We start from the raw sequence: 12,662 nt of genomic DNA, 5'->3' as shown, positions 1-12,662 counted from the left end.
GCAGGCATAAGCAACGGCCAACGAGCACAACTGCAGTATATGGATACCGTGACCAGATCCTGAGGCCCATTGTTGTGACATTTCATCTGTCGCCATCACCACACTTCCAGTTCCCAACGATATCCAGCGATTTAGCACAGCCATTGAAGAGGAGTGGGACATCATTCCACAGGATACAATCAACAGCCTGATCAACCCAATGTGAAGGAGATGTGTTTTGCTGCACGAGGTAAATGGTGGGTCACACCAGATACTGACTGGTTTTCTGATCCACGCCCCCTACCTTTTTAAAGTTATCAGTATTCACAGTCATGTGAAATCCATAGATTAGGGCTTAATTTTTCAATTGACTGATTTCCTTAACTAACTCCAGTAAAATCTTAGCAATTGTTGGATGTTTTATATTTTTGGTCAGTGTAAATGTGCATTTAGTTGTTAAGATGAGTAATTGACATACTAGTCATTTTAAAGGGATCAGATTCAATACACTAACTACTTAGTAAAGGACAACATTATTCACTACACTGACATCTCTCTAGTCCACAACTCTTTATTTACTCGTTATGTTACATATATCAAAAATACAGCCTCTAGACGCTTTCTCAAACAGGTTGTGCCTCCAGTGATACTTTCTCAAACAGGTTGTGCCTCCAGTGATACTTTCTCAAACAGGTTGTGCCTCCAGTGATACTTTCTCAAACAGGTTGTGCCTCCAGTGATACTTTCTCAAACAGGTTGTGCCTCCAGTGATACTTTCTCAAACAGGTTGTGCCTCCAGTGATACTTTCTCAAACAGGTTGTGCCTCCAGTGATACTTTCTCAAACAGGTTGAGCCTCCAGTGATACTTTCTCAAACAGGTTGTGCCTCCAGTGATACTTTCTCAAACAGGTTGTGCCTCCAGTGATACTTTCTCAAACAGGTTGTGCCTCCAGTGATACTTTCTCAAACAGGTTGTGCCTCCAGTGATACTTGTCGTGTGGTTTGGTGAAATGTTGTGACCAGATTTCCTGGTCCCTTCCCCTTTTATGCAAATAATTTCACAGCTATCCTTTACAAAATCATTTTGTATTTATTGTCAATGGTGCCACTTGTCAGTGAATTTAGTGGGTGGAATAATTATGATTTTTATACTGAATCAACAATCTATTAAACATGTAAAGTGTTGGTTTCATGAGCTGAAATAAAAGAGCTAAGATTTTTATTTTTTTCCTTTCTGCTTCTTCACCTGCAAGATCATCCGAGAGCCACCCGGACAGATGATGAAACTGAAGAGCATTTCTGTCTGTCGTAAAGCCCTTTTGTGGGGTGGGGAAACATGTTCTAGTGGGTGGGCCTCTGACCTTCTAAGCCCACCCATGGCTGTGCCCCTGCCCAGTCATGGGAAATCCATAGATTTATTTTGAATGAATTTATTTCAGTTGACTGATTTTCCTTTTTATATGAACTGTAACTGAGTAAAAATCGTTAATTGTTTCATGTTGCGTTTTATATTTATTTTGTTCAGTAAAAATGGTTTCTCTGTCCAGATCACAATGCGTGTGACTACCTCCGGAGGTGGTCAGGAAGATCAGATCACATTCAGTGTCTTTTAATTGTTCATACCGGTCAACAAACAACAAAAATATCAGGAGGATCTGATCACAATCAGAATGTGGACAAGATCAGAACCAGGAACAAATACTTTGAAACCAGTTTAAAAAAAATAAACATAACTTACAATACATTTGGTATAAATACAGTCCTTTTAAAAGTTAACATTCAAGTGGTGCAACCACATTCATCTCATTATTGCTTTTGCTAAGTGCACAGAAAGAGTGAAATCACAGCAGGACGTGTACTTCCATTCAGAAGTTATTCACTATGTCTTTTAGGGCTTGTTTTAATTGAATGTGGTTGTTTTTTCGGTTGTACAGCAAAGTAGGAGTTCCCGATCCTGTATCATCGTAGAACAGGGTTCTGCAGTGTTCTGTCGTTTTCACTCCCTCTGTTCCTCCGCCTCATCTTTAGTAAGGTATTTAATGTGAGCCCAAACGCACCATATCTGGAGAGCCAGACAGAGAGAGAGGAGGGGGAGGGGATACAGAGTGTGTGTGTGTGTGTGTGTTTACATCAGTGTAATTCCAGCAGACAGTTGTGTCTTACTGATACACCCAGGAGCCTCCCTGCTGCCAGGATCAGAGCCCCCAGTGTTTGCAGCCAGAGGGAATGGGAGGGGGCACAGAGGGGAGGGGGCACAGAGGGGATGGGAGAGGACCCATACAGCCACAGGGGTAGACTGTGTAAACCACCCGAAATTCTTGCAACATGAGAATGTTCCAGAATCTTTACTTCAGTCTGGAAACCAGGGCCTGTATTCAAAAGTGTCTAGAATCAGGTCCATCTTATTCAATTTTTCTAAGTTAAAATATATTGTTCAGTGAGACGAACCAAAAACATGACTGGTAGCTTACAGCAGAGATCCCTCTTATTAGAACATCTTACTTCAGCAGACCACTTGTGTGAAAGAGACAGCATAGTGGATCACACCTTTACCTTTTAGTCATGGTGGCCTGTACCCACAGAGGACTGTCTGTGGAGCTGCTCTTCCACTGGGCACTGTGGTCACAGAGGACTGTCTGTGGAGCTGCTCTTCCACTGGGCACCGTGGTCACAAAGGACTGTCTGTGGAGCTGCTCTTCCACTGGGCACCGTGGTCACAGAGGACTGTGACCACGGTGAGTATCGGTTAATTCTGATTGGATGAGTAACGGTTAATGTGATTGGATGAGTATTGGTTAGTGATTGGATGTTCATTACTTGACTTGGCTACTTGTATTTGACATTGTGTTGTAATTTCGCTGAACACGATGGTTTCATTTGATTTTTGGCAGTGAAACGAGGCTACTCATGCGAGAAAAGACATCACCCAAATGTATAGCCCCTGGGAGAAAATGTAAAATTTTATTTGGCGTACCCCTGACGACCTTGCGTGTACCCCAGTTTGAGAATAGCTGTTGTAGAGCCTGAACCTGCAGGAGTGGGTCACTGCTTTGATGTTTGCAGGGGTCTCACCAAGGCTTTTTGAACTCTGGGAGAGGGACACCATGGAGTTGTCAACTGTGATGGAGCGGTCTTGGAGCGGGCGGGCTTTGACTGGGAGGAAGAGCAGCTCTGTCTTGTTGAGCTTGAGGTGGTGGGATGACATCCAAGCTGATATGTCTGTCAGGCACACAGATGCATGTTGCCACCTGGGTGTCAGAAGGGGGGGAATGAGAAAAGTAGTTGTTTCATCAGCATATCAATGATAGGGCTCGTGTGAGGATATGACAGAGCCTTATTAAGAGGAGAGTGCCTAGAACCAAGCCCTGGGGGACACCAGTAGTAAGAGTATGTGGTTTAGTTACAGATTCTCTCCACGCCACCTGGTAGGAGCAACCTGCTAGGTAGGAGGGAATCCAGAAGTGTGAGGAGCCTGGGACTCCCAGGCCTGAGAGGGTGGAGAGGAGGATATGATGGTTCACAGTGCATTTGTGGGCTACCAATGGCACACTAGTCCCTATATAGTGCATTACTTTTGACCAGGACCCATAAGGCTCTGGTCAAAAGTAGTGCACTATATAGAGAATAAAGTGGCATTTTGGGACTCACAGCCTCTGTGTTGAAGGCACATAACCAACCTACCTCGTACAGCTGACTCCACACCATGCTTCTTCTCACCAAGGTTGTCTGTCACTACATCTAGCCAGGTCTGAGCTATCCATCTATCCAGCCCTGGACAACAGAGGGAACTACACATGTTAATGTGAAGCCTATGATACAGGAACACAGAAACTGTGGCCTACTGTTCGATAAGCATAAATATACACCGGTGCAACTGGACGTTAAATTGTAACGCGATTTTTAACATTGAGTTGAGGAGTCTGCCGTAAAGTGTAAAAACTGTTGTGGCAAATGGAATATGCATACAAAACCTTGGACTACTGTTAAAAGTAGACATATCACAATTCATGGGAATATTTAGCATTTATATTTGATGTTTAAACATGGGTTTGAAGATTATTCACCATCTAGAATGACAGAGATTGAGTCGGCGGAGAGAAAACCCCGGTGGATTGTTGAACGCAGTCCAAGCAGAAAGTATAAAGACTAGGGGGATATAACCTGTGAACCTATAAATCTAAAATACTGTTACAAATTAGTTCTCCTTTTACAGTAAATTGTACAACTAATACTACATCATGAAACATTTAATGTAGCTTCTTGCTTACTATACGTTACACTAGCGTTTGGTCTCTGGAAGAATGATCATTGCCACCAAGCAACAGAAAGTACTTGTCTCACCTGTGATGTTGGGCCAAAACTTCTTGTTCCATAATCCGTCAGTTACTAATGGCTGTCACCAAGGTAATCTGAATTGTCATCCTGTTTTTGCGGCTCCAGATCAGACAGCGCCTCATTAACGGAACAAAGATGATGCAGCGACCTCTAGCTACAAAATAGTGAAAATATCTCAAATATATATATATATTCGACATTTATTTATGAACTCATATTACAGTATATGCGGTGATAGAATCCCGAATCAGTAGTCTACGGATTTACACTTGATGATGGGTGATCACTCATTCTGGCGGTCACCGAGGGGTTTGCTGTCTCATGGTACTTTAAAGACAACTGGAAACTCGGGGGGGGGGGCAGATGTCGTGAACGCACTGAAATCGGAGATTTCCGAGGTCCCAGTTGGTTTGAGGTCCCAGGTCTGAGGTCCCAGTTGGTTTGAACGCGGCATCACTAGTGGAATTGCTCTTTCAACTGACGTCACAGGGAACTCTGACGCAGAAAAAAAAGGTAATTGTTCCTCTACCACGCTGGCGACAAGTTTCCACTAGATCGCACCGCTATAGAGTCAAAATGGGCTAGATTGTAAATATTCACGAAAAAAAAAGTAAGGTAAGGGGTAAGCATAAGGTTAGTAGTGTGGTTAAGTTTAGGTTTAAAATCACATTTTAATTAGAAACATTTTATAAACAGTTTTCCTGTAAATATATAACCCCTATAGGCAGGGTTTATGACTTTGTGCTTGTAAATAGTGTGGCTACCCGACATGTCCACGAGGTATGCGGTAGCTACAGCTGTACAGGTGCAACCCAATACGTTCATTGGACTTTGCATTGAGGACTTAGTCAAATGGGAGTCCACACACACGTAGAATACATATATAGTATATTAACTGTGTAGCCTACTGCACACTGTCTACAAGTGTATCCACAGGGGGGAGCCAGAGACCAATTAAAGTATCAAAGCCAATGTACGTATGCGATTTATCAGAGACGGAAGAGGGAGCGAGACACCCCACTCGCAGGTTTGTTTCTGGTTTAATGAAAGTCAATGAACTAAATCGACCAGACCCAGCAGCTATTGCATTGGTGCTTATGGGAGACACACCCAGTTAAGTAGAACGGAACTGATTTTTTTTGTTTGTTCAATGGTAAACGGCCTGAGTGAACTTTTCATTTCTCCACCATCTTTGGTGCGTTCAGAAAGATGCAAACAAACAACAATGGCTGCCGTAGGCCTAATTTATTTGATTTATTTAACCAGGTAGGCCAGTTGAGAACAAGTTCTCATTTACATCTGCGACCTAGTTCTTTGCAGACAGACGTACACTTGCTCCCTATAAAATGGTCCCCTGAGGAGCAGGTAGCTGATTTACTAACCAACTATGCAGCTGCCTATTACCATAGCAACCAAATATAGTTGAAACCATAGATTATGTCATTGTCCCTCAACCAATCAGTGCGTGCGGTATTGACACGCTATGGACATAAGACAATGAGGGTATTTAGGCTGCGTTTACACAGGCAGCCCAATTTGGATTTTTTTTTCTTCCAATAATTGGTATTTTGACTAAACATATCAGCTCTGAAAAATATCTGGGGTGTATTCATTACGTCTTGCCACGAAAACCGCAAACGGTATGAAACGGGGAGGGACATAGCTGAATTTTTATGTTCATTTTTTAAATTTCACCTTTTTAACCAGGTAGGCTAGTTGAGAACAAGTTCTCATTTACAACTGCGACCTGGCCAAGATAAAGCATAGCAGTGTGAACAGACAGCAACACAGAGTTACACATGGAGTAAACAATAAACAAGTCAATAACACAGTAGAAAAAAAATTACATACAAAAATTTAAAAAATAGTCTATATACACTGTGTGCAAAAGGCATGTCCAATAGAAACTAGTTTTTGTTGCAAAACGTTTTGCAATAGACAAAAAGGGGCATCCTGGATGAGTATTTTACCTATCAGCTGACCACATCAAATGTTACAGCAATCTGTCAGTCGATGACCTGGCACGCAACCATTGGCTGATGCATGCAACGTCTGAGCAGGGCAACGTGGCAACATGTGTAAACATATCTTCAGGCAAACATTGGCACTGTGTAATGTATTATACACCACAACTCAGTGTTTTTGAAGCAACATCCAGAACATGCATCACCTTGCTAACTACCAATCAAACTACCGAGCTAACTAGCCATCAAACTACCGAACTAACTACCATTCTAACTACCAATCAAACTACCATTCTAACTACCAATCAAACTACCGAGCTAACTAGCAATCAAACTACCGAACTAACTACCATTCTAACTAGCAATCAAACTACCGAACTAACTACCATTCTAACTACCGAGCTAACTAGCAATCAAACTACCGAACTAACTACCATTCTAACTACCAATCAAACTACCGAGCTAACTAGCAATCAAACTACCAAACTAACTACCATGCTAACTACCAATCAAACTACCGAACTAACTCCCAATCAAACTACCGAGCTAACTAGCAATCAAACTACCGAGCTAACTAGCAATCAAACTACAGAGCTAACTAGCAATCAAACTACAGAGCTAACTAGCAATCAAACTACCGAACTAACTACCATTCTAACTACCAATCAAACTACCAAACTAACTCCCAATCAAACTAGCAATCAAACTACCGAGCTAACTAGCAATCAAACTACAGAGCTAACTAGCAATCAAACTACAGAGCTAACTACCAATCAAACTACCGAGCTAACTAGCAATCAAACTACCGAACTAACTACCATTCTAACTACCGAGCTAACTAGCAATCAAACTACCGAACTAACTACCATTCTAACTACCGAGCTAACTAGCAATCAAACTACCAAACGAACTACCATGCTAACTACCAATCAAACTACCAAACTAACTCCCAATCAAACTAGCAATCAAACTACAGAGCTAACTAGCAATCAAACTACCGAGCTAACTAGCAATCAAACTACAGAGCTAACTAGCAATCAAACTACCGAGCTAACTAGCAATCAAACTACCGAGCTAACTCCCAATCAAACTAGCAATCAAACTACCGAGCTAACTAGCAATCAAACTACAGAGCTAACTAGCAATCAAACTACCGAGCTAACTACCAATCAAACTATCGAGCTAACTCCCAATCAAACTACCAATCTAACTACCTAGCTAACTACCAATCAAGCACCCACTCAAAACTCCATGCATATACTTGTACTGTAGTATACGTACGTACCTACTGTATTGTCAGAATAATACGGTCTTAATTTAACATTGTTTTGAAGGTTGTCATAACACACCTTAACCAATTGGATCCTTAGCTAAAAAAAGAGAGTTGAAAGGGTGTTGTTGTTTGTGTCGACCTGCTTTGCTTTATCTTGGCCAGGTCACAGTTGTAAATGAGAACTTGTTCTCACCTAGCCTACCTGGTTAAATAAAGGTGTTCTCAACTGGCCTACCTGGTTAAATAAAGGTGTTCTCAACTAGCCTACCTGGTTAAATAAAGGTGTTCTCAACTAGCCTACCTGGTTAAATAAAGGTGTTCTCAACTAGCCTACCTGGTTAAATAAAGGTGTTCTCAACTGGCCTACCTGGTTAAATAAAGGTGTTCTCACCTGGCCTACCTGGTTAAATAAAGGTGTTCTCAACTAGCCTACCCGGTTAAATAAAGGTGTTCTTTCCTGGCCTACCTGGTTAAATAAAGGTGTTCTCACCTGGCCTACCTGGTTAAATAAAGGTGATCTCAACTAGCCTACCTGGTTAAAAAAAGGTGTTCTCATCTAGCCTATCTGGTTAAATAAAGGTGTTCTCAACTAGCCTACCTGGTTAAATAAAGGTGTTCTCAACTAGCCTACCTGGTTAAATAAAGGTGTTCTCACCTGGCCTCCCTGGTTAAATAAATGTGTTCTCACCTGGCCTACCTGGTTAAATAAAGGTGTTCTCACCTGGCTTACCTGGTTAAATAAAGGTGTTCTCACCTGGCCTACCTGGTTAAATAAAGGTGTTCTCAACTAGCCTACCTGGTTAAATAAAGGTGTTCTCAACTAGCCTACCTGGTTAAATAAAGGTGTTCTCAACTAGCCTATCTGGTTAAATAAAGGTGTTCTCAACTGGCCTACCTGGTTAAATAAAGGTGTTCTCAACTAGCCTACCTGGTTAAATAAAGGTGTTCTCAACTAGCCTACCTGGTTAAATAAAGGTGTTCTCACCTGGCCACCTGGTTAAATAAAGGTGTTCTCAACTGGCCTACCTGGTTAAATAAAGGTGTTCTCAACTAGCCTACCTGGTTAAATAAAGGTGTTCTCAACTAGCCTACCTGGTTAAATAAAGGTGTTCTCACCTGGCCACCTGGTTAAATAAAGGTGTTCTCAACTGGCCTACCTGGTTAAATAAAGGTGTTCTCACCTGGCCTCCCTGGTTAAATAAAGGTGTTCTCAACTAGCCTACCTGGTTAAATAAATGTGTTCTCACCTGGCCTACCTGGTTAAATAAAGGTGTTCTCACCTGGCCTACCTGGTTAAATAAAGGTGTTCTCACCTGGCCTACCTGGTTAAATAAAGGTGTTCTCAACTAGCCTACCTGGTTAAATAAAGGTGTTCTCACCTGGCCTACCTGGTTAAATAAATGTGTTCTCACCTGGCCTACCTGGTTAAATAAAGGTGTTCTCACCTGGCCTACCTGGTTAAATAAAGGTGTTCTCACCTGGCCTACCTGGTTAAATAAAGGTGTTCTCAACTAGCCTACCTGGTTAAATAAAGGTGTTCTCAACTAGCCTACCTGGTTAAATAAAGGTGTTCTCAACTAGCCTACCTGGTTAAATAAAGGTGTTCTCAACTAGCCTACCTGGTTAAATAAAATTGAAATAAAAAATAAAACAATGAAAAACACTTTTGACCAGGGCCCATAGAGCTCTTATCAAAAGTAGTGCACTATGTAGGGAATAGGGGGCCATTTGGGATAAAGTCATACTGTGAAATGACTCCTGTTCCAGGGGGCCAAGGTGTGAGGTTTACTGATCCTGGTCTGTCTACATTGCGTTTACAACAGTATTAAAAGAGACCAGTCCCAATTGGTTGTTGAATTCAGACTTTATTGTCCCAGCAGGGAAATTCATTGTGCAGTTAAGAGTACAAAGCTGCTCAACAAGAACTTCCACTTTTGTCATTGTGCACTTCCCAAAATGACACCCTATTCCCAATATAATGCACTACTTACCCCATAGGGCTCTGGTCAAAAGTAGTGCATTATATGGGGGATAGTGTTCCATTTTGGATGCAGACATTGAGTGCTAATACTCCTTGGTCCAAGATGACCCAGCCAATAAATCACTGTTATTATTAAACAACCCCCATTTTTGTTGTTGTAATGAATAAAAATTGTATTTCCTGAAATATTACACAAGTCATTATTACTTCTTACAGGTTATTTACATAAGTGGCAGTAGCGCCATTAAGAAAATGTATAATTAACAAAATATCTAATTTCAAATTATTTGAAATGACCACGAGATAGTAGCTTCACATTGTTGACTTCATTATCAATTCCAGGTATCGAATATGTTCCGTTTAGATACAGAATCATCTCAAAGCTGAGTTGTCAACGTCGGGATGTACTGTTTGATGCTTTTTGAGTCGCGGCTGTCCGTCTCTCCCGTTTCTAGAAGTCTTGGGTGCTCCACATCCACGTAATCCTACGAAGAGATGTTCACTTCAATAAAAGAAGCCCTACGCAAATCGGTCTATGTATCTGGATCATGCTACTGCTGTGGGGGCCCCTGCTGTGGGGGCCCCTGCTGTGGGGGCCCCTGCTGGGGTTCTACAATCACAGGACAGGTGTAACCCACAGGATGCCTACAGGAAGTTTTACTGTCTATAGTCAGTCCACCTTTTTTAATTTAAGATGAAGGTAAAGAGGTGAGGAGATTAACCACACTATTCTATTGGGATGGACCACATGATCATAGAGATTAACCACACTATTCTATTGGGATGGACCACATGATCAGAGAGATTAACCACACTATTCTATTGGGATGGACCACATGATCAGAGAGATTAACCACACTATTCTATTGGGATGGACCACATGATCAGAGAGATTAACCACACTATTCTATTGGGATGGACCACATGATCAGAGAGATTAACCACACTATTCTATTGGGATGGACCACATGATCAGAGAGATTAACCACACTATTCTATTGGGATGGACCACATGATCAGAGAGATCAACCACACTATTCTATTGGGATGGACCACATGATCAGAGAGATCAACCACACTATTCTATTGGGATGGACCACATGATCAGAGAGATTAACCACACTATTCTATTGGGATGGACCACATGATCAGAGAGATCAACCACACTATTCTATTGGGATGGACCACATGATCAGAGAGATTAACCACACTATTCTATTGGGATGGACCACATGATCAGAGAGATTAACCACACTATTCTATTGGGATGGACCACATGATCAGAGAGATCAACCACACTATTCTATTGGGATGGACCACGTGATCAGAGAGATCAACCACACTATTCTATTGGGATGGACCACATGATCAGAGAGATTAACCACACTATTCTATTGGGATGGACCACATGATCAGAGAGATTAACCACACTATTCTATTGGGATGGACCACATGATCAGAGAGATTAACCACACTATTCTATTGGGATGGACCACATGATCAGAGAGATTACCCACACTATTCTATTGGGATGGACCACATGATCAGAGAGATCAACCACACTATTCTATTGGGATGGACCACATGATCAGAGAGATTAACCACACTATTCTATTGGGATGGACCACATGATCAGAGAGATCAACCACACTATTCTATTGGGATGGACAACATGATCAGAGAGATTAACCACACTATTCTATTGGGATGGACCACATGATCAGAGAGATTAACCACACTATTATATTGGGATGGACCACATGATCAGAGAGATTAACCACACTATTATATTGGGATGGACCACATGATCAGAGAGATTAACCACACTATTATATTGGGATGGACCACATGATCAGAGAGATTAACCACACTATTCTATTGGGTTGGACCACATGATCAGAGAGATTAACCACACTATTCTATTGGGATGGACCACATGATCAGAGAGATAAACCACACTATTCTATTGGGATGGACCACATGATCAGAGAGATTAACCACACTATTCTATTGGGATGGACCACATGATCAGAGAGATTAACCACACTATTCTATTGGGATGGACCACATGATCAGAGAGATTAACCACACTATTCTATTGGGATGGACCACATGATCAGAGAGATTAACCACACTATTCTATTGGGATGGACCACATGAACAAGCTGCATTCCCAGGGGCAGGTAGCCTAGTGGTTAGAGGAGGCAGGTAGCCTAGTGGGTAGAGGAGGCAGGTAGCCTAGTGGTTAGAGGCAGGTAGCCTAGTGGTTAGAGGAGGCAGGTAGTCTAGTGGTTAGAGGAGGCAGGTAGCCTAGTGGTTGGAGGAGGCAGGTAGCCTAGTGGTTAGAGGAGGCAGGTAGCCTAGTGGTTAGAGGAGGCAGGGTAGCCTAGTGGTTAGAGGAGGCAGGTAGTCTAGTGGTTAGAGGAGGCAGGTAGTCTAGTGGTTAGAGGCAGGTAGTCTAGTGGTTAGAGGAGGCAGGTAGCCTAGTGGTTAGAGGAGGCAGGTAGTCTAGTGGTTAGAGGCAGGTAGTCTACTGGTTAGAGGAGGCAGGTAGCCTAGTGGTTAGAGGAGACAGGTAGTCTAGTGGTTAGAGGAGACAGGTAGTCTAGTGGTTAGAGGAGGCAGGTAGCCTAGTGGTTAGAGGAGACAGGTAGTCTAGTGGTTAGAGGAGACAGGTAGTCTAGTGGTTAGAGGAGGCAGGTAGTCTAGTGGTTAGAGGAGACAGGTAGTCTAGTGGTTAGAGGAGACAGGTAGTCTAGTGGTTAGAGGAGACAGGTAGTCTAGTGGTTAGAGGAGACAGGTAGTCTAGTGGTTAGAGGAGGCAGGTAGTCTAGTGGTTAGAGGAGGCAGGTAGTCTAGTGGTTAGAGGCAGGTAGCCTAGTGGTTAGAGGAGGCAGGGTAGTCTAGTGGTTAGAGGAGGCAGGTAGCCTAGTGGTTAGAGGAGTGGTTAGGGCAGGTAGCCTAGTGGTTAGAGGAGGCAGGTAGCCTAGTGGTTAGTAGGTGGTTAGAGGCAGGTAGTCTAGTGGTTAGAGGAGGCAGGTAGTCTAGTGGTTAGAAGAGGCAGGTAGTCTAGTGGTTAGAGGAGGCAGGTAGTCTAGTGGTTAGAGGAGGCAGGTAGTCTAGTGGTTA

General features: G+C 42.6%; 1 protein-coding gene and 1 long non-coding RNA gene across 2 annotated transcripts in view; both read right to left on the bottom strand.

The window, feature by feature from the left end:
• Nucleotides 1-2,919: 2,919 nt before the first annotated feature.
• LOC112265995 lies at nucleotides 2,920-4,831 on the bottom strand. The gene is made up of 3 exons (XR_002955873.2): nucleotides 4,322-4,831; nucleotides 3,662-3,751; nucleotides 2,920-3,228 (listed from the first exon to the last, which is right to left on the bottom strand). It is a non-coding gene; the product is annotated as an uncharacterized LOC112265995 (long non-coding RNA).
• A 4,552-nt stretch (nucleotides 4,832-9,383) lies between these two features.
• si:ch211-167j9.5 (fibroblast growth factor receptor homolog 1) overlaps nucleotides 9,384-12,662 on the bottom strand; it is a 27,047-nt gene continuing 23,768 nt past the window's right edge. Inside the window, exon 11 of the mRNA XM_042296501.1 lies at nucleotides 9,384-10,018. Within this exon, the coding sequence (XP_042152435.1) occupies nucleotides 9,911-10,018 (108 nt within the window). The 3' untranslated portion in view covers nucleotides 9,384-9,910. The remainder of the gene's footprint in view (nucleotides 10,019-12,662) is intronic.

Source organism: Oncorhynchus tshawytscha, linkage group LG13 (genome assembly GCF_018296145.1).
Source record: "Oncorhynchus tshawytscha isolate Ot180627B linkage group LG13, Otsh_v2.0, whole genome shotgun sequence".
NCBI lineage: Eukaryota > Metazoa > Chordata > Actinopteri > Salmoniformes > Salmonidae > Oncorhynchus > Oncorhynchus tshawytscha.
This window is presented reverse-complemented; position numbering and strand designations above follow the sequence as displayed.